This window comes from Barbus barbus, assembly GCF_936440315.1.
Source record: "Barbus barbus genome assembly, chromosome: 40".
NCBI classification, from domain to species: domain Eukaryota; kingdom Metazoa; phylum Chordata; class Actinopteri; order Cypriniformes; family Cyprinidae; genus Barbus; species Barbus barbus.
In genome coordinates this window covers 18,041,945-18,063,189 of record NC_136718.1, presented here as the reverse complement: position 1 = coordinate 18,063,189, position 21,245 = coordinate 18,041,945, and the positions used below count along the sequence as shown (strand labels likewise).

At 40.6% G+C, this 21,245-nt stretch overlaps 2 protein-coding genes across 3 annotated transcripts; one reads left to right on the top strand and one right to left on the bottom strand.

Moving 5' to 3' along the window:
* The first annotated feature begins 648 nt into the window (after positions 1 to 648).
* Positions 649 to 5,468, top strand: LOC306859211 (protein-L-isoaspartate O-methyltransferase domain-containing protein 2-like). Its single transcript, XM_079400126.1, has 6 exons — positions 649 to 917; positions 2,458 to 2,769; positions 3,070 to 3,172; positions 3,282 to 3,453; positions 3,563 to 3,686; positions 4,288 to 5,468. The coding sequence occupies exons 2-6, from the start codon at positions 2,463 to 2,465 to the stop codon at positions 4,713 to 4,715; spliced, it is 1,134 nt and encodes a 377-aa protein (XP_079256252.1). The 5' UTR covers positions 649 to 917; positions 2,458 to 2,462; the 3' UTR covers positions 4,716 to 5,468.
* A 512-nt stretch (positions 5,469 to 5,980) lies between these two features.
* On the bottom strand, positions 5,981 to 21,067 carry LOC306859865 (polycomb group protein ASXL1-like). 2 transcript variants are annotated; one of them, XM_079401239.1, is made up of 12 exons: positions 20,605 to 21,067; positions 16,577 to 16,689; positions 16,188 to 16,305; positions 15,892 to 16,045; positions 14,159 to 14,232; positions 13,287 to 13,371; positions 12,561 to 12,680; positions 11,484 to 11,650; positions 11,297 to 11,393; positions 11,068 to 11,173; positions 10,064 to 10,976; positions 5,981 to 9,950 (listed from the first exon to the last, which is right to left on the bottom strand). In XM_079401239.1, exons 1-12 carry the CDS (start codon positions 20,659 to 20,661, stop codon positions 6,924 to 6,926), a joined length of 5,031 nt encoding a protein of 1,676 aa, XP_079257365.1. In that variant the 5' UTR covers positions 20,662 to 21,067; the 3' UTR covers positions 5,981 to 6,923. The 2 variants fall into 2 exon arrangements, with proteins under 2 accessions (XP_079257365.1, XP_079257364.1); XM_079401238.1 differs by lacking the exons at positions 16,577 to 16,689; positions 20,605 to 21,067 and having other exon boundaries at positions 16,188 to 16,301.
* Between the last annotated feature and the right edge of the window lie 178 nt (positions 21,068 to 21,245).

Sequence of the window (21,245 nt, the reverse complement as noted above, 5' to 3'; positions counted from 1 at the left end):
CAAACACTCTCTCAGTAGGATTCTTGGCTGACATCTGCTGGATACAAAATGATCCAGTCACGATTTCTGTTCAGCTGATTAAGTCTAGTAAATAAAAACATAAGGGATGTATATTTGTATTTTGTCAAGATTAATATTAAGACCAATATTGATAAAATGATTGATAATAAACCCCAAATATTGTTTAAAAAATCTTAAAACAACACACTGAGAGTGTGCATACAGATTATTTCCTTTAGATTTGAAATGGTCCAATTTTAAAGGAGACCAGAGCTAGCTGTCACATCTTTTAAAAGTTAAAGATTTATTTTACTGTCTACATGTCGCTGAAAAAACATTAATAGGCTATTTAATGGCAGGCTCATTTTGTGACAACTTACCCCATATGGTGGGACATCATACCCTGCAAGCTTTTCTTTTCTGCAATAATGGTGAAAATGTTCAGTCTAGGCCCTATATATCTAAAATATGTATGTGCGCATACAACAATTAAATGAAATAACCACCTTGAGAATTATTCACCAGTAATAATAAGACTGTTTCCGTTTTTTCCTATCCTTATCAACACCAGAGACTGCTGTGTTTATGGATATGTAATAAAATAATGTAGTGCAGGACCCATGTGCTCCATGGCCCATATTTTGTGTTTGTGTGCGTGACGTCACGGAGTCAGCTGGCCAATGTTTACATCCAGCGCTGCTCGCCGTGAACGTTTATGGGAAGAAACCGAGAGACAGAAACAACAGGGGACAGTTAGTAGAATGGACAGACCATAATCAGGGTGTTTCAGGGTGTCAGACGATTCAGCTCGGTCGACTGTGAGGTTGTCAGGGTGTTTCCCGTGACGAGTTTCTACCCAAAACGCCTCCATCCCGATTTTTCCTGTCTTTGTCTTCATTTGCGTCTACTTTTCGCAGGTAAGCGCATTATATGAGTCGTGCTCGCCGTTATCTAGTGTAATTTTGGGGTGGTAATAGAATGATAAACTCTTGGTTAGTGCATTTTCTCTGAGCCTAATCAGTGGTTTAGCGTGCAGAATGAACGGCAGGTCGTGATGATTAAAAATAACGGGCTGATGCATGTTATTTCATATTTAACTGTATTTGAGTAACTACCCGGATGTTCAACAAAAACACTGCACAATATGCGTTTGTTAGCGAATGGCGCAGCTGCATTTGAGCGCGCGGTGATTGGTGGGAACATTCCTCACATCTGCAGTTTCTACACAGCGTCTCTGGGGAAGCTTTAACTTTCCAGCAGCGCAGCCCAGCGCCACCATCCGTTAACTGGACAAAAATGCTGTTTTGTAAGGCCCAAAACATGTTCAGTAGCCCCCAAATTATTTGGACACTTAAAGACATATGTATGTCATTGCATTAGACAGGAAAATATTAAATACAGTGGCATTTAAAGAAATACAACACTAACACACTTCTTAAGCAAAATGCTCCTCAAAGTTTTATGAACTTATGAACTGGTTTTCAGATTGACAGCAATGGGACAGCAATGCATAATGCATTATATGCATTTTATTCAAAAACGAACAAAATTCAACTAATATGCATAGTTAGGACAGTGAAATTAACAGGCTTACCGCGATTTGTCAACTTCAGTTTTGATTTGTATGTTTAATTACTGGCTGCCAAGAGCAAGGAACCACCAAAATTTAAGGGAAATGTAAGTAAACTTAAGAAAACATTTGGGGGCAGTAGGTAGTATATATATATATATATATATATATATAAATTCATTAATACTTTTATTAAGAAAAGATGCATTCAATTGATCATAAGTGACAGAAAAAAAACATTTATATTACAAAAGATTTCTATTTGACAGATGCTATTATTTCGAAATTTCTATTCATCAAAAAGTAAAAAAAAAAGTTAAAAAAATAAATAAAAACAAAAATAATAAAACAAATAATAAAAATTGAATAGTAGAGTTATTTTCAACATTGATAATAATAAAAGTTGTAAAAAAAAAAAAGTGTAATAATATTTCATTACTGTTTTACTGAATTTTTTTTATCAAAAGAATTTAGCCTTGGTGAGCATAAAATACTTTTAAGAGCATTAAAAAACTATTATCAACCCCACTTTTGAACAGTAGTGTAAAAAATTTTTTTAGAAACTTTAGAAAGAAACCTAATTAGTAAATTTTCCTATTTAGCCTATGTTAAGTTAATAATTTAGCATAATATTTTGTCTATTCATTTCATGGTAATATTAATAAATTTCAGTTTTATATGTTACTCAGTCCTGGTACTGTTTTGGGGTGCCACTTTTCTGAAGCAAAATCAATATCCACTGTTATAGCAAGAAACTAATGAAAGTGGTTGTTTATCAGTTCAACTTTTTTAAAGGCCCGAATCAACATGTTTCCAGTTTGTCATCTTTGTCTACGTGCATACTTACAACTTTTATTTCCTTCTCTTCTGTTTTGCCCCTAACAAAGCTAAAATGGGAGGTGCAGTCAGCGCTGGGGAGGACAATGATGAGTTAATTGACAACCTGAAGGAGGCTCAGTACATTCGCTCAGATCTGGTTGAACATGCCTTCAGGGCCATTGATCGTGCTGACTATTATCTGGAAGAATTCCGTGACAGTGCTTACAAGGATCTGGCCTGGAGACATGGCAACATCCACCTGTCTGCACCCTGTATCTACTCTGAAGTGATGGAGGCTCTAGACCTGCAGCCTGGCTTGTCCTTTCTTAACTTGGGCAGTGGCACAGGGTACCTCAGCACCATGGTGGGACTTATACTGGGTGAGTTCATAGAGAATATGAAGGCTTTCATTTTGCTCTGCCATCATTTACTGCCCCTATGTCGTTTGAAACCTGTATGACCTTCTTTCTTCTGGGGAACACAAAGTTATTTCGAAGAATGGTAACTAAACAGTTTCCATTCTCATTGACTTCCACTGTATTTTATTTCATTCGGTCGAAATCAACAAGATTTTTTTTTTTATCGTGTTTGAGTTAACTTTGAACCCTGTTTTTTCTCGTAGTGCATTTTCTTCACATGCCATAATATGTGATCACTGACTTTTTCTGTCATATTTCCAGGACCATTTGGTGTGAATCATGGTGTGGAATTACATGAAGATGTTATAGAATATGCTTATCAGAAGCTGGACTTCTTCATCAAGACAAATGATAGTTTTGACAGGTGTAGTAACTTTTAGGTGTTTATTTTTACATCAAAATAAACTCATTCCCTTGTGTAAAGTGTAACGTGCAAAATTAAGTGACTGATATTTTTTATATTTTTGGTCTAGGTTTGAGTTCTGTGAGCCTTCCTTTGTGGTGGGTAACTGTCTGGAGATTGCCCCGGAAAGCAGGCAATATGATAGGGTTTACTGTGGCGCAGGGGTCCAGAGAGAACATGAAGACTACATGAAGAAGCTGTTGAAGGTTGGGGGCATTTTAGTACTGCCTCTGGAAGAAAAGGTGAATAATTGAAAGGCAAAGCAATTTTACAGTACATCTGGTTTCAGGTAATCCAGGAGAGATTGTGTGTGAAATGTATATATGTCTATGCATTTCTAATTTGTCGTAGCTCACCAAAATTACTCGGACAGGATATAACACATGGGAGACGAGAAAGATAATTGCTGTGTCTTTCGCACCACTTGTGCTCCCTAAACACAGAGAAAATGGCAAACCGAGAGCGGTGTCTCTACGTAAGTCAACTGCTGTATTTTAAACTATTTTATTAAATGAGATTATTGTGGCCTTTTCTTTACTTTAGTATATTAAATTAGAAAAATACAAAATAGAAGCAATTTCACTTCGATTGGACATTTGAACAGCATTGTACACTACGGTTCAAAAGTATTTAAATAAAATAGTTTAGCAAGGATAAAAAGTGTCAGTAAAAACTGTGAAACATTGTTATAATTCATATATGTTAGAATGCTGAAGAAATTCACATGGTTTCAACTGTTTTCAACATGATTTTAGAAGGATCATGTTGTCATGATACTGAAAACTGGAGTCATAGTTTTTGAAAATTCAGCTTTTCCATCACAGGAATGAATTGCATTTTAAAATAGAAAACAGCTATTTTAAGTTGTAATAATATTTTACAATATTACTGTTTTTACAGCATTTTAATCAAATAAATGGAGCCTTGGTGAAATAAAAAATATAGAAATAAATACTAGATAAAAAAATCTTACCAACCCAGCTTCTGAACTGTAGTGTGTATTGAGTATACTGATGATAGGATTGGTGTATATACATAAATGCAGTCAAAACCCCCCCATGTTTCATGCTGTCCAGCTGCCATGTTCGAGGTGCGGAGTCTTCAGGATCTGGCCCGCATCTCCATCCGTCACATTCTAAAGAAATCTGGGTCTGGATCCTTGCCGCTACCACGTAGAACTGGATTGAAGCGAAGAAATCACCTTAAACAGAGACGAGAGCACCGTGACACCCATCTTCTGACCAATAGTTATTTGTTCATGAGTCGCTTGATTCCCGGACCCATGGACAACAACAACAACCAGTCATCCACAGACAATGAGGATGAAGATGAAGACTGCAGAAGGGTTTGTGAACAACTAGAAGAGAAAGAAGAGAATGAGAGAAGGAATGAGGGAAGTGTTTTGGTGATAGAGACTCCAATAAACCTCTTAAGAGAGAGAATCCTAAGCCTGCCTTTGCCAGAGCCTCTCAAGATGTATCTTCTTTACTACAGAGAGAAGTAGACTTCTCCTTCCAGTGAATAGTCTATTCTAAACTACTCACATCTACCTAGCACTGTCACATCAAGAATCCACATTTTGCATTATCCTGATAACCTTTCTCATAGAATTTCACCACTCTTTGTTCTGCCAAGTCAGGTGGCAGAGATACTTAATTTATCTATTAAGGAGAATTCTCATTTGATTTAATGCTGGATCTGGATTCATGATCTAGAAGGCTAACCATTAATCATGGAATCAAGAAACAGTGAAAACTGAATTATTAATCTACGTTTTGTTTTTTGTGCAGTGACATTTTCAAACAGACATTAGTCGCTAACAGTTTACTAAATCATAAATGCAGTGTATTCTCACTTGTTTTGTGAGTTATGTAACATCTAGTTTCAGCTCAGATTTACTATGAAAAGTGAAAATCAAAATATTCTTCTGGTGTATGGATTTGTAAAAAATGTCTAATCGTGTGCTGAATTACAATTATATTGTGTGAAAATACAATGGCACGTTTAAAAATGTGATCGTCCAACATAATCAGTGTCGTACAATTTCAGGGATTTCAAGATGAAAGACTGATTACCTGAGGTGTTTTGCCAATTTGAAATAGTATTGGGTTTGTACTGTTTTCAGGGCCTTTGCATTTACTATATAGAAGTATAAACGTTATAGTCTATAGTTGTGTAACAAGTTATAAAATGGTGCTCTGAATTGTGGGAATGCTCTGATGTGCACTTTGTCCAGTGATGTAGAATGCACTAACTGAAAAAAAAAAACAAAAAAAAAACAACCTGTTTTGAATTCCACATTTTCATCATATACATCAGGGGTGGCAACCCTCTGCAGCGTTCAGCTCCAGCCCCAATTAAAACTCACCTGCTTGTAGCTTTCTAGTAACTCTTCAGACCTTGATTAGCTTGATCAGGTGTGTTTGATTAGGGTTGAAGCAAAACTCTACAGGGCTGTGGCTCTCCAGGACTGACGTTCGCCACCCCTGATCTATATCATGACCAAAATCCTTCACCTTTATAAAATTATATTTTCATTATGCAAATGAAAGTGTGCATCTGGCATACAATTAACAATGAGGTACCAAATGTAGCAAAGACTAGAGGGACATAATTGACTTGTAAATCAATTTACAGTTTTTGGAGAACACAAACCAAAGTGTTATGTATTTTGAAAAACTCAGAACGTTGTCTCTGCAAACATTTAATGTAAAATTAAATAAAGTCTAAACACTGATAAACATTGGGCTCATATGTGAGAGATTAAATGATTAAATGCATAATTTAGATTTCTGAAAGTGCAGACCATACTTTACGCATTATTATGAGGGCTGAAGACCTAATACTTCCCTAAATGGGTGACATTAAAAGAAATATCTGCACATGCTGTGGAAACAAATACAATAATACCAATTTATCACTGTGATGATACAATGATACCTTTTTTCCCCAAACACAACTTTGGCCCACTTTACCCTCAGTTAAAAATTATCAAAAAGAGAAAATACGCTCACTTTCAGCTTTATTAGATTTGAATACTGTGCTTAACCGCCAAGTACAGACTGGACTTCACTTTGGATAAGAAAATAAAAATGGAAACAAAAAGAAGAGTGAAAGCACTTATAAAATAACAAAAACATTCTTATTTAATGATTAAAAAAATAATCTTTGCAAGACATTACACACAAAATTCTCCTAAAGCTCTCTTCACAGAGGAATTCAAGAGAAGAAAACAAACAGGAACGCCACCATTTTCACACTGAACTGATGACTGGTGTCAAGAAGATGAGGTAAATGTTTTGTTGGGGGAAAAAAAGGCACAATTTACAATCAACCGTGCCATGTAAATTCATGTAATAATACCAATAATAATAATAACAATATTATTATTGTAATCATAATAATAATAATAATAATAATAACACCATAACAGCAATAGAAAAAATATGCAACAAAAATACAGACTGAATTTTTTTTTTATCTTACATGTAATTTTCCAGCCCTATTGTATTGCCTGGCCCATCAAAAAAAAAGAAAGAAAAAAAAAAAAAAAAACTCCCATTTAAACAATGCAGTGTCCTGCTTCATTCTTTGCTCAAAAGAGTCTAAGACTTCCAGTGGTATCCAACCACAGGCAAAGGGCTAGAATTGTCTGGAGTGGTCAAAGCATTTGCTCTGACCAACCGGCTCAGTTTTGAGGAGCTGCAACAAACTATCTGACAACCAGACATGACACACACAGTTTCGAGGGGCCAATGCAATCGTCATGGCAGAAAGCGCCACAGCCCTGGCACATGATCATAGCTTTAAGTCGGCAGGAACACTTGAGAGCCACTTCTTCTGCAGCACTGTCTGCGAATGCCTGAATGCTAAGTGTAGCGTTCTGGCCTCCATTGTTACTGACGCTCACACGTGGCCTTAGCTGCAGCACACCATCGGCTAAACTGTGGGAGAACCCGCTACCGTCCACCACGGACACATTAGCTGTGTAACTGAAGCTGGATGAGGACCCTCCGTTGCCCCCACTCTGCTGTAGTTTTGGTAGCTTGCCATATAGCTGGTAAGGGAGACTGGAGGCCAATGAGGAAGGGGAGGAGGAGACCGGATAAGCGGAGGTGTCTGCTTGGCGGGAATATGGATTTTTGACTTGTTCCTTCTTGGCCATTCTAACAAGAGACATTTCCATATTTAGCAGTCCTTCCATAGCTCCACCACCTCCATGAAAATTGTCCAGAGGCTCCTTTTTGGTTATTACAACAGAAGTATTGCCACTGTTTAGAGAAGGCAAGTTTTTGGTCAGAGCTTGTTGGCACGAAGGGCGTGAGGAGACTTCATTCTTTACTGTAGCTACAGGAGACAGCTGTTGCTGATACGTCTGATGCTGAGGTGGTTGGGGTTTGCTTGGGCGCCAGTTAATCTTAACAGTAGGTACAACTTCCGATGGACAAAGGTCACCATGTGGAGGTGAGGGAGCATCAGGTGTGGTTCTGCACAAAGACTGGGAGAGATTGTTAGGATGCTGTTGAAAGGCAGCTGACCCCTCCGGAGTTTCACCCCTTGGAGGAAGAGGTCCAGGGTGCTCTTTAATGACAGCTGATTCATAAACTGGAGTATTCTGAGAGTTCACATCCATTGAGGTTCTAGCAGAGGAGTTTGAAGGGAGGGATGTTATGACAGGTACTGCTCCGGGGGGCACTGCACCTCCGGGTTGTTGAGAAGTGAACTGAACATTTGTGGATCTTGAGCTAGCTTCCTCAAACAAGCATGCCATTCGAGATGGAGTAGAACCTGGTGGTGAAGAACCAAAGTTCCGACCAGGTCCAGGAGACACTCGGGTGGATGGGGCTTTGTGCTGGAAGTCAGATCCACCAGTTTCTATAGGTCCTCCTGACTCAGACGGGCCTCTAAAACGTGGTCCCAGATTTCTCGGAGGTTGGCGACTGTTTGAGTTACTGGCAGGGGCACCTGGAAGTCGATTAATTTCTAGCTTGCTGACTGAGTGAGGCTGGGGTAAGACCTTCTCTAAGGGTAGGCTGCCTTGAAGAAGTTGGGTGACAAGAGGGTTGTTGGCCTCTACAGAGGAAACTGGTCGAGATGAACCTTGGACTCTTCTGCCAACGGGAGGAACTGCAGAATTCTTTAAAGCAAAATCTTCTCCAGGCCCTCTGCCAAGAGATTTGGTGTCATCCTCTGTTGAGACAACCAGCTTTACTCCAATGCCATTATCATTCAGTCGTAAATGTCTACTTTGGTCCCTCTCTGCCCGTGTCAGGTAAGCTTGCACTTGGGCTTGTGAGGGCGCAGTGGCAATCTGGTCCTGAACATGGTTTATAGCATGGCTATGAATTGGACGCTGCTTATGGGGATGAATGACGGGCTGGTTTGGCACACCATTAGGGAAGCGAGCCTGAATGACAGTTTGAGTATGGTTGGGGTTAGATATATGGGCTTGTATGACTGGTTGCTGGTGCTGAGGAGGATTCAACATTGAAGTGAGTCGACTTGAGGTCTGAATGACAGGTTGATTCTGTGACTTTGTATTCTGAGCTTGCATGCCGTTACTATCCATCTGGGTTCCATGCCAGTCCAGTGTTTCATCCTCTTGAGTTTCATTTTCAAAGTCAGATGCTGTCTCCGTAGAATCACTGTGTGCTCCAGTGTCTTCCTCACCAGCACTACTTGGTAGACAAGGCAGAGAGGCTGATTCATATTTGCCATCAGCATCACTTCCTCCATTCCTATGCTCTTGTAGCATCTCCTCTCTCATGGAATGCTCTTCACTACTTTCTACCCATCCATTTCGGGCTGTAACAAGTGTCTCTTTGGGCATTTTCACGTCTGAGCCATGCTGGATAACTCCAGTTGTCCCTAGGTGATGCTCACCACCATTTTTTTCACCTTCCCAGGGTTGAGAAGAAGCTGCCAAGGTCCTGATGACATCCACACCCTGGGCACCAAATCTTGGCAGCGAATCTGGTATAGAGGTGGGCACTAAAGAAATGGCATCATTGGATGCTGAGGTGCAAACAGGGGTAGTTGTTCTGCTATCACTGGACTCTGCCTCCTCACCTCTTGCCTCTTGGTGACTGCAAAAAAACTCTGGTTCGCTTGGCGTAGGCACTGGGGTGTCTAAGGTCTGCTCTGAGGCTTTATCACTTGGGCAGGCAGTCACCTCTTCTACTCCACAAATCTCCTCCACCTGATCCTGGGAAGCAGGGCTGTCAGTTGCAGGTGGCGATAGCGTGAGTGTTTTCGGAGACTCTGATGGTGGTAGAGATGGGTTTGAAGACACAGAGGAAGGAGATGGTTCGGTAAGTGGGGTGGAGGATTGAGGCCTGTCTGTTGAGTCTACACTGGACAGCTGTAGTTGTGCTCCAGACGAATGAGAGCTTGCAGGCGATTCCTGCTCCTCCAAATCAACTCGTCTTCCTCCTCCTCCTCCTCCAGGTTCAACGGGACCTGGGTGCTCTCTCGAACGCCTCCCGCTGGAGCGATCCGGTATCCCAGTACCACCCCCCGGGCCGCTCCCCCCAGGCTCTCCCCCATCCCCAGAGGCTGCAACAGCAGCAGCGGCTTCCCGCTGGGCACGGGCTTGCTGTGCACGGGCCTTGATGTCCGCCAGGGTGCGCGCCCCTGTCCCAGAGCGCCGCGACCCTTCATTGGGGGGGACGATGCGGGGACAGATTTGGTACGTTGGCGGCCCCTTGACCCAGGGCGGTTTGATCCGGGAGAGCTGTATCTAGTGGAATGGGCAGAAGAGAAATACTCATGAGTTGTGGTTTACATGACTGTTTTTAACTACAACAAGGTGTACAAGAGACTAATCTGGAAAAAATAACATGTCCAACATACCCGGATTGGCGGGACCTTGGGCTCCTCTGTTGTAGGTTGTGGCTTTTCTGAGTGCACACAGTCAACTGTGTTACGAAAGGACTGACGCTCATCCAGCCGCGCCCTTTTCTCGGGAAAGCTGGTGAAGGCCTGGGACTCGTCTGGCCTTCTCTTCTGCTCCTTGAGTTGAATTGCTGGACTTGCTGTGGCAGGACTGGCAGCGGGGCTGCTCTCTCGACTGCTTGCGCCAGTGCCCGCTGTACCAGTGGTAATGACCGAAGCCCCATCATCCAGTGGGTCGGTGGCAACAGCAGCAGTGGAGGAGGAAGAGGAAGAGGAGGAATCTGAGCTTGCAGCAAAAGTCTGTCTTTCTGAGGCAGAGGAGGGAGAAGAAGAGGGCGATGATGATGATGATGTTGAAGAGGAGGATGAGGAAGGAGAGGAAGTGGATGCAACAGCTGGTTCGGGTACTTCAGGCAACAGGTGTGTGGAGGCTTCTGGTTCATCGCAGGTTGAGCTTGTAGAAGCTGGAGGAGGTGTGGGTACAGGAGCAGGAGAGGGGACTGCCTCTGCAGAAAGATCTTCTTCTGGAGCTTCCAGTCCAAGGTCTGTTTGAAGGACCACCTCTCCTTGAACTGCTGTTGCTTCTGGGACTGGTGATGCAACTGATGGTTCAACATCTGGAGTTGCAGTGCTTTCTGTTGCCTCTGCTGAAGGTACAGCTACCGTTGTAGTTTTGCAAAGTGTTCGCCGAGCTCTGCGTCTGAGGTCAGCCCGTGAACGCCGTCTGATACGGCCTTCCCTCCGTCTTCTTCCAACACTTCGCCTCTTGGGTGTAGCCACTGTAGCAGAATCAGAGTCAAGACCTGCACTGGCAACATCTCCAGCATCACTCATTGTGAGCTTTAATGCCTCTTCTCTCGTCAACCCAGACCTAAAGAAATAAATGGGGAAAAAATAATTTTAAACCAACATCAATTCTAGGAATTAAGCTGTTTAAAAATATTTTAAAAAGGCCATCGAACCTTTGGCCATGGTACTCCTCAAAGAATTTCTCCTTCCATGCTTCTACTTTCTTCTCCTTTTCCATCTCTTGCCTGAAACGAACCTGCATCTCATGCGTAAACTCACCTTCAAGAGAGTAAAAATATTCCCACTTTATCCACCATTATAGTAAACTACCTACAGCTACCTGTCTTGGTCAGTTTCTGTAATTTCTTTAAATATATTACAGAACAATACTAAAAGACTTACCCTCAGCTAGACGCTCTTTCCAGCTCTGGGATGCATGAGTGAAGAATTCATTATTAAGGGCCGAGCTGCTTAGCCGAGCAAGGCCATCAGGGCCAACCTATACATTAAAAGAATTAAAAAATTTAGTAAGGGAAAAAAAGGATATAATTGTAACAAATGAAAATGAAAAAGCCTTTAAGAAATATACCTGTCTGTCCACCTCTGGTAAAAGCTGGAGTAGTTGCTGCTGGGAGTGAGGAGGAAAAGCAGCAAAGGTGCGCGTGTTGATGAGAGCACGAATATTGGTGTTGACTAGGATGGAGCCTGGAGTCTCAAAATCCACCTCCACTCCCCCTCGATTCCTTTTCATGGGACCTGCAAAATATAGTCTTACATTCAGTGTACATAAGATAATTGCTTAATGAAACCTTGCATGGCAGGGACATATTTATGTAATATCTTTAGAGCAGACTCTGGTCTACATTAACAAAACTGAGAGTGTATGATAATATGAATATGAATTCAAACCGCTAGTAAATCTAAATAGTCAGAGGGTGTTATGGCAGAACTAGTAATAATAATAGTTTAATTCCACCCGAGCTATTGATCAATCCACACAGCTTTTACATTATTTATCAACTGAACATTACATCAGCCAGTGCTGCAATTAATAAACCAAAGCATAATGCACACTACAAAGTATATCTTCAATGAAAATAGACATGACAGTTTTTCATTAAGCTGGTCTTCATTAAGCTAGATTTGACAGAATAAAACAAAGTACACTGACACTGAAAAAGAAAAAAAAAAAAACTGACCAAGACAAACCATGGTTGGTACTCCGCAATAGACTAAAGTTTTGACCTCTAACCCCTCAAACACTGGTCAAAACATATTTTTACAAACTTTGAGAAACCAGCATGACAAGATACACAGCAACCTATGTCCTTCATTTAACAGGATCAAGACAAAAAAACACACATACACCCTTTTTGCATGCAACCATCCACTGCAAATAATAAATGATAAAACTAAAACTAACTGAATAATTGGTTGTTTGTTTATTTTCCTTACTCCATCCAAATGCCTTAATTGCTGGTTAGAAATAATGAAGATTGGGACATAGTTTGTCATTAGACTGGCTCAAACTTGTTAGCTATTCACTCCCTCTGTGTAATACCTGGAAAGGAGTTATTGAATTACTGATGTTTTATGGAAAGTGGTAAGCAAGGGGCTTAGGGGTAGTAATTAATACATGGGGGTCCTTGGTTTTCATCCTCTGTACCTGAACGAAGACCACGTATGCTCTTGAAGTGCTGGGTGCGTTTCCAGCCCAGCTCGGAGCGGGTACGGAGAGTGGGGCCTGGACCCCCCCTAGAGCCTTCCCTGCGCCTCCCCGCTGCTCCTGAGGGTAAAGGTGGGGGGGAGGATGGAGGCTGGTGAGACTCTCTGAGAACGAGTGAGTGTGGGTAGGGCAGCTGAGGCATGAAGGCTAGTGGCACTAAAGAGGCCAAAGTGACAGGCAAAGATTTGGCATGTACGTGAAACACGAAAAGTCAAAGGGACGGATATCCCAAGGCACAGAGACAAAGAGGAAGAGGGGTGAATGGATATCTCTAAGGCGCAAATGCAAAGCAGATATCCAAGGGGAACAGAGCAGGGCTGAAAGGACAAACCAGAAACACTGCTTTTACACTGAGGGGTATTGACGTTCAAGTGACAAACACGTCAGTGGCTTCTAGAAAAGATGCTGCTTTTAGTGCAAAGTTAACCAAGAAATAGAGGCGGCGGCTGTCAACAGGAGGGAACTGCGGGAAAACTGCCCTTGAGGAGACTGCACTATAAATGATTAGAGAGTGTCAGTGCGTAAAATTATAAACACTGTCAGGCCACTCAGATTAAGAGCATCCACAGTCAGAGGGAGCAGGTATACAAAACCACTGCAGAGTGGGGGAAAAACAGAAAGAAAGGGGGAGAAAAAAAAGTGATCAAGTAAAAGAGCTATTGTAACCTGATGGGACGTGTTCACCGTTGACCTTGAGAGGAGTGAGCACTACACGGGGCATCATCACAGCTTTCTTCCTCTGCCTCCCTGACTGTAAGAGAGATGGGAGAAATAATCATGAGCACATACACACAGGTCCTCCACAGACATGGAAAATAACAGCATGCTCATAGAGGAGAATTTAAATGGACATGCATATGCCTGGTAAAAGTTGAGAATGTTAGAATTTTACCAATAAAATATTGAGATTAATGCAGGTACGAAGAATATAAAGGCAAAGGACAAGGTGTAAGTGTCCTGGAGATGACAGTTTTCAGCTCATTCTCTGTGTGGCTGCCAGGGGATTGCAAGACTGACAAGCAGTGCGAGCGTCTAAGTTCAACATTAAGCAAATGAGAGGGGAAAAGCATGAAGGCAGCTTTAAGTTTCAAAATCTACTGATTGGTGTCAGAGTTTCTTGTGGATTCAGTGCTTAAATCACAAAATATTTTACTGCATTTACTGTAAATGATCAACCAAGAAAATAATCCGTTTAGAACCTGATGATATATTCAAATCAAGAAATCCCCGACCTGAAATTGAAAAGACAGTGCCGAGCACAAAAGGTCTTAGTCATGACTAATGTTGTCAGCGTTATCCATGGGGTTTTCTTGATTTGACTCACAACGTCAACTTTCGGCACTTCACTAATGACTTTTTACATAGTGACGTCATGCATTCAACTGCCTTCTGGCATAACTGGTGATCTGAGGAGGAGTTGAGTGCTGTGCATAAGAATGATGATGAGATGGAAATCCATTCTTGGAGGGTCCTGCATGTAAAAATTAGTTATGAAGGTGATGGTTCAGTGCAAAGGTGAAGTTAGGCACTGCTGGTACCTGTGAGGAGCGACTGAGTCTTGTCTGTGGTTCTGTGGAGCAAGAGGCACTGGAGGAAGTCTCATCCACAGAAGCTGGAACAAAGAGGAAACAAGTACAACATCCATCAACAATGGTACTGCAGCAAATCACATTTTAATCCTGTTCCTGTGTTAATTTTATACACGGAGAGAAAAGGAAAAAAATATGATGCTGACAAATAATAATTTCTTCACTTTATAATTTGTTAAATATTAGCGTTTCTCATTTCAGCAGCACATTAAAGAGATTAGATTACACCTTTACAACTATCTACAGCACATTACAACAAATACCATAGCGTAAACATCATTTCATCAAGTGTAGGAGCAGTAAATCATTCCTTACATCTTATTTATTAACACGTGATCATAGGTGAACATTTGTGTTTTCTTTTTGTATTGCAGGTTGATGGTTTGGTGTTGGGGAGGGAATGAGTAGAGAGAAAGGCAACCCTTCTGCTGACCGCGTGTTGCATTTACATTGCATTTGCCCTCATATGCTTCACCACAATAAATTGCACAAAAAAGGCATTAATGTTGCTTTTGATTGCAAGTAGTGCTTGTAAAGGAGTTCTCCCACTATCTAGCCTCTCGGTGGCTACTGGGTGTTGCAAATGATAAGCAATCACTTGTCATAAACATGCGATATTCATTTATTATGAACTACTCTGAACCCGCGAGCCAGTAAAACACACAAAGATCATATTTACTAAAAATCACAGCCTTTTAAAGTTTAGTAAAACTTTTTATTATTTATCATGCTGTCATACTTAATGTATTTTATAGGAAATGAACAGCGACACAATAGGTTCTGAATGTGCTGTAACAGACCCAAATCATCGCTGCTGCATAGTTGAATTTTTCCAGTTGCCATAAATATGTTAATGTAGTAATTACGTCCATTTCTGGCGCTATGGCATTTCTGCGCGGTGTCGGAGATGTTAGCATGTCTCTAATAAGATGCGTCACAAACATGATCCCTGCATGATCTAATGTGTAGCGTCTTATCAACTCACTGTTATGCATTGTGTGCAACATTTCTTCTCCCTCTTCATGTTTCGTCCATTTTCTCCACTGCTAAAGAAACTCTTAAACCTCTTAAAAGTCCTTGTTCGTCCTCCAAACTATTTTGGACCTTCAGACCTCTTTTAAGGGTTAGGATGCTTTCTGAATTACTTTTTTCCTTTACTAGGATCTTTTCTTTAATTTTATGAGGAAACACCCACATTTCTAAGAATTTTCTTAGAATTTTGTTACTAGGAGCAACTCTTAGCACTAAGATTTTTCATGAATACGGGCCCAGATTTTCACAAATTCAGAAAATAGAGCAAATGTGAAATACATTGTCATTTCCAGGCATAATTTTGCACGTATTCTCCTTCACGCAACGCAAATACATGTTCTAAACCACTCTCATCTAGGTCACTGCTGGATGTGTCATGTGCCGCAGTATCCATGGCAACACACACATCCAAAGCAAAAAAAGAAATCAATGTCTCTCAGGCACTACATGCTTCTTAAGCTCAGGGTATTTAATGCTCATCACCATTTGGAATCAAAGCTTTTCTTAAAATGAAAAGATGGGGCCTCTACTTTTCAGCTCTTTTATATGCTTCTTTAATTTATAAGCCTGTTCCACTTACTGGAAAAGAGGCTGAATGAGTCAATTCTGGGGGGGGGGGGAAAAATGAAAAGAATGAATAGTCCACACACCATCATTTTCACCACTAGCAGCAGCCGTCTCTGTGGAGTCACAACTCTCCTGCTCTGCTCCTTCAACTGTTGATGTGGTGGATGCTGTTGGAGTGCCAGTCCCATCTCCAGGCTCGTTTGCAGTGGGACTCTTTGTCCACTGAAGCGCATTTTTCTGTAGGCATCAGTGGGTACATACAGACACAGGATATGTAGCTCTTTCTATGCGGGTTTTGGCATCATAATCCAGTTGCAAAACCAGAGTGAAATGTGTAAAGCACTGAAAAGGAAGCTAGAGGGATTTATAGATTCTCTACCTTTAGGGTAAACAAACTCATCCTTCCAGGAAGCTTGAAGAAAATACTGTTCTTCACTCTGTCTCCTCTGACCTGAGAGTGAAGCATGGTGACCAGGCAGGCCAGTGGAGCTGTGCCACTAAGGAAGGATGGAAAGTAGGGAAGAAATGTCTAAGTGCTGCTCAAGAAAGTAAGATTGTATTTGACCTCTTAAACAGTTTAATATATAGATAATTAAATTCATCTTACCTTCTATTTTGGGGTGAAAAAGGTTTGAGAAAAAGAGAAACACAAAGTAGCATTTTATAAAGATACTCAAACCCAGTCAAGAGGCAGCAGAAATGTACTCATATACATAGAAACAAATCTCTAGCATAAAAAAAAAATCATCTCAAACAGAAACCCAGTACATTAATATTCCTGAATATTTTATACTAGACCTCATTTCTTTTAGCCCCTTTGTTTGGATGACATGCAGAATCTGTTTGGGTGTCATCGGGGCATCAGAAAAGTTCTCCAGAACCTGCAAGAGGTCAAACAAATCACATCAAATCAACAACTAATTTAGTACACAGTCAACTCACTTTAGCTCATTCATATTAGGGATAGGGACACTACATGTTTTCAAATTTGGCTGGTTGGTGGGTTGCATGAACAATTAGTTGTTTAAAAAGCAATTGTAATGGCATGAGAGAAAAAACCGTTACATGTCCAACTGCATCTATATGAACATAGCTGTGGCATTTAAAGAGAATGAAAAAAAAAAAAAAAAAAAAAGAAAGAATCTGTGAGGGTTTTACTGTGAAAACTGCTTAACAGTTAAAGCACAGCACACGCTCAGCTTGCCAATTACAGTGCCACAGCAATTAATTTTAAGACCATGCCAGTTTTAACAGAAACACTCAGCTTTCTTCTGTTAGGTCCATATTACACAGGTTCTGCACAGTGTACAAAGCATAACATCAACCTGCAGCCGTCACACACAGCTGAGTAGATTCAGGCATATATGTCAGGATTTTAGCCTATATGACTAGCAAAAATAAAAAATAAAATAGGAAAAGAATTGTGGAATGGGAGCTGGATTATAACAACACCAAACATTCCTCTCGCCATTTATACAGAGCAAATAATTTCCTTCTATTCCTGGTGCACAAGAGCATGCAACCTTCTGCCTGTATGGTGGTTAAAATGGGAAGCACTGCTCCCGCTGTGCTCGGCTAAGTCTAGAACCAAGGACGCTGGAACAGGAAATGGAACAGCACAAGCTACAAAAGAAATGCGCAATAAATTATAAAATTCACTTCCTGCAAGGAAGCAGGCATGAAAAACGTCAAGCTGTGAGAACTTCAAACTACTAGGCCAATGACAAGACAAACTTTACAGTTATTTATAACAGTCCTGACAAGGCACAAAATTTCAAGTGTAAAAAATGGGATTGAAAGGAGCGGCACATTTAAGCATTGCTTCTGGAGAGTCATGCATTGTGCCAGCCTGGTCTTTATTCCTCTCACCCCAGGCATTTAATTGTATCATAGGGAATAAAAAAAATGGAGTGATATTATACACATCATAATTCAGAGAACAGACAATATTACTAACATTTATGCATTTAAATATATGTGGTTTGGTATTCTTAAAGCCATGATAAAATTGAAGTAGCATCTTCATTGCTTCCAGATTTGGGACGTGCATTTGAGTGAAACAGATCATCCAAAAATAAAAAAATATATAGGGCGGGACTTCACTAGATCTGAATGCAAACTTGCAATTTAAAGGAAGAAGGTTTATGCAGACAAAATAAAATCTAAGATAAGTCAACAGAGAGAGGTTCACAATAAAATCAATAACATGCATTTAGAAAATAGAATTTCAATTTAAATTCTACTTTGAAACAATGTATTAAAAAGATAAAAAGGTACCCAAAAATAAAACATGTCATTATTTACTCACCATCATGTTGTTCCAAACCTATATGAGTTTCTTTCTGCTGTTTAACACAACAGAGGGTATTTTGAATAATGCAGGTAACCAAACAGTTGTTGATCCCAATTGACTCCAATAGTATGGAAAATATCCAAAGTTCTGTTGGATCATACAGGTTTGGAACAACTTAAGGGTGACAAAATGACAGAATTTTCATTTTTGGGCAAACTATTCCTTTAAGCAGTAGGCAAATATTTTCTGAGAACTAAGACTAACAATTTTAGGTAAAAAAAAAAACAAGAAAAAAAACCCATACCAAGGGTAAACTCATCTTTATAAAGACCTAACATAGAACAATTAATCATCATATGGATTTCATGAATAAATATCCAACAGACTGGGCATCAGGTTAAATTTACAAACAAAACTCAAAAAGCCCTGATCCTCATTTAAGTCTGTGACATTTCCCTTGTTCCCACAAACATCCAAACCATTTGTAGAGGACGTAATATTAAAACAACCACAAAAAACAAACCGCAGCTTCATCCACATCCAGAATCAGGACTAATGAAAACCAAATTTTCCCTCACAAAAATGGGTTCTGTTTTTTTTAACACACCAAGAATGGCTATACAACATTACTTCCACCTTAAGCAAGGAACCATCGAGAAGGACCAGAAACGCTAAAATAGGTGGCCTGCTTCACATTTCCTATTGCTTCCAAGTGTATCGGCAAGATGATCTGATATACATTGGCTTTGAGCCCAAGCATCTGGTTGCATCTTACACCCAAAGCTGCCATTTCACACCACTGCTTTTGTTTCAAAGTCGTTATATAATGCTGCGATCCTCATTGAAGCACCATGATCATTCACACAACTGAATCATCTAAAATACGTAATCATCCTTTAATTAATAAAATGTTGCTTTCACATTTAAAGTATTCAGTCTATTTGCTTGTGCGTGTTCCCTTTTGCCCGCATCTCCCCGAGAGCCTGTCCTATTACTACATGCCCATACCTGCTTCCCAAAGCTCAATCACTGTGTGTGATACCTGCAAAAGAGCACAGTCTTTGATGTGTTTGGTTGGTATGAGTTGATAGTCTTCTAGGATTTAGACCACAGACAATACATTATGTAAACATTCATATGAGATCAGAAGTGACGTTACTTAGACTTGGCATCACATTTTTTATGAATTATAGCTTTTAAACTGTGACATACATAACTGTAACAAATGATACAACTAGTGGTTCTCTAGCACATGAGATCCCCACCCAAAACGGCACCCCTTGAGTTTCAAGATGTACCCAACCTTTATGCTCTTAATCTCAAACAAGCCATGAGTTAAAATGCAGAAATGCAAAGACTAAATTCAAAGACCGTCTGGGCTGTTTGGGTGGGTCAAATTCAAGAGTGAGAACTGCCACAATCACCTAGAAAAGCAGACAAAGACCTGACAGACATAAAGGACTATAACCACCTAAGATTTTTTTATAGACAAAGCAAAAACAGGTTGATAAATTCAACTGCACGGGCTCATTTTGTCTGAGACACTGTAACTGACATAAGGTCTGATACATTCTTACATTATACAGGTCTGTTTCTACTAAAGCTTTTTATAACAATACTAAGATTAAAGTCAAGAGGTCAGACGTATGAAGAGGCTAGTTTGTGTGACACAATTTCTATTTAATCTACACCAAATGCAACAAAGAAACTAGGATGATGCAGATGATTTAAGAAAAGCATCATCCGAAGAATATAAACCACAGGATGTAGAAATTACATTTAATATGCAACAATGTATGCATGACAGACCAATTTTACACACCCTTGGACCACCACAGTGGAGAATAAAGGAGAAACCCTACTATCATAATAGCAAACCTGTTTAGTCTTCACATATTACTAGCCACAATGCATGTTTTGATCCAGATGATCATTAAAATGCTTATTGACCCTAATAGTAATTTTATTTATTTAGTATCCAAAACTGACAAAGATCAATGGCATACGAGCTGGATAGAAACATACAAATATGGCCTACTATATTTTAACAGTCACTGCTTAAAACAAACAAGAAGTACAAATGACCATTTAAGACACATTTGGTAAAAAAATAAGATAAAATCTTTAATGACAGACAAGGATCCCACAAAGTGTATTTTCACTCAGCTCGCTAAAAGAAGCCCTGCAAACAAAGGGTCAAACAGGCAGAGCAGCTAATACGCTAGGCTACCAGCAAGGGCTCTTTCATTCAAATGGGACACAAACACTAGACATGTAATGCTTATGTTGACAGGGTAAGTACACGGACCGTGGATTAGGAGTCATGTAAACAAAAAGGTAAAAGCCGGGTTATGAAACATCACATTCTGCCTACAGATATGCAAGCAGCGGCTGCATGTGTCCAACCCGACAACAGCTTTGTTCGCGGCTCTCGTACAACACCCCTAACCCCACGCACAGGGATTAAACCGCTACAATTTACTTAAAACGATTAATATATTACCATACGAGCTGCCTCGGCCCACGTGCGCTCCTTCTTTCTCTTCTGTTTGTCCTTCATTTCCTCAGCGTTGTCGCGCGGGTGCGGATATGAAACGTGTGCGTGATATACTGCAAGACCGCTAGCGTGCTAGGCTAGCTGCAACACCAAACGGGTCTTTGATTCCCTTTCGCCCCAAGTACTTGCGTAGTCGCTCTGTTCAAACACGCACGCGTTTCCGTAGAACGGCTTGCCAAAAAAAGCTGTCGGTTGTTGCAGCAACGGCGTTCCAGAGAGCTTTTTGTAACGTCTCGCTGGTTAAACGGAGGTAAACAGAGACAGGGCGAAGAACAGGCGAGCCCCAGAAGCCTTTGGCATACTGCAGGAAATCCTCAGTTTGGAATGCAAGACGAGGAGAACACAACAATGAGGTCAAAGGTCAAACACACTGCAGGAATGCAACACAAAAACAATTCTCCCCATCCCCCTCTTCTTCAGTCGCTCCTACAGCCGCGGCGCATCTGACGGGATGAGGCCACGCCCATTGTTATGTGCGGCGAGATGAAACGTGATTCATATTAGGCAGCACGACACATACATAACATACTAGAATTATTGTTTTTGTGCTTTGTAAAGTTTCTCTGGGGATTTTTTTTACAGCACAA

Excerpts from the sequence above, each read along its gene's own strand:
- LOC306859211 (XM_079400126.1), top strand. The coding sequence starts at position 2,463 with ATGGGAGGTGCAGTCAGCGCTGGGGAGGACAATGATGAGTTAATTGAC. Across the intron at positions 3,173-3,281 it reads ACAAATGATAGTTTTGACAG|GTTTGAGTTCTGTGAGCCTT; the intron begins GTGTAGTAACTT and ends TTTTTGGTCTAG. Across the intron at positions 3,454-3,562 it reads TACTGCCTCTGGAAGAAAAG|CTCACCAAAATTACTCGGAC; the intron begins GTGAATAATTGA and ends AATTTGTCGTAG.
- LOC306859865 (XM_079401239.1), bottom strand. The coding sequence starts at position 20,661 with ATGAAGGACAAACAGAAGAGAAAGAAGGAGCGCACGTGGGCCGAGGCA. Across the intron at positions 16,046-16,187 it reads TGAGTTTGTTTACCCTAAAG|AAAAATGCGCTTCAGTGGAC; the intron begins GTAGAGAATCTA and ends TGATGCCTACAG. Across the intron at positions 9,951-10,063 it reads CCAAGGTCCCGCCAATCCGG|ATACAGCTCTCCCGGATCAA; the intron begins GTATGTTGGACA and ends CCATTCCACTAG.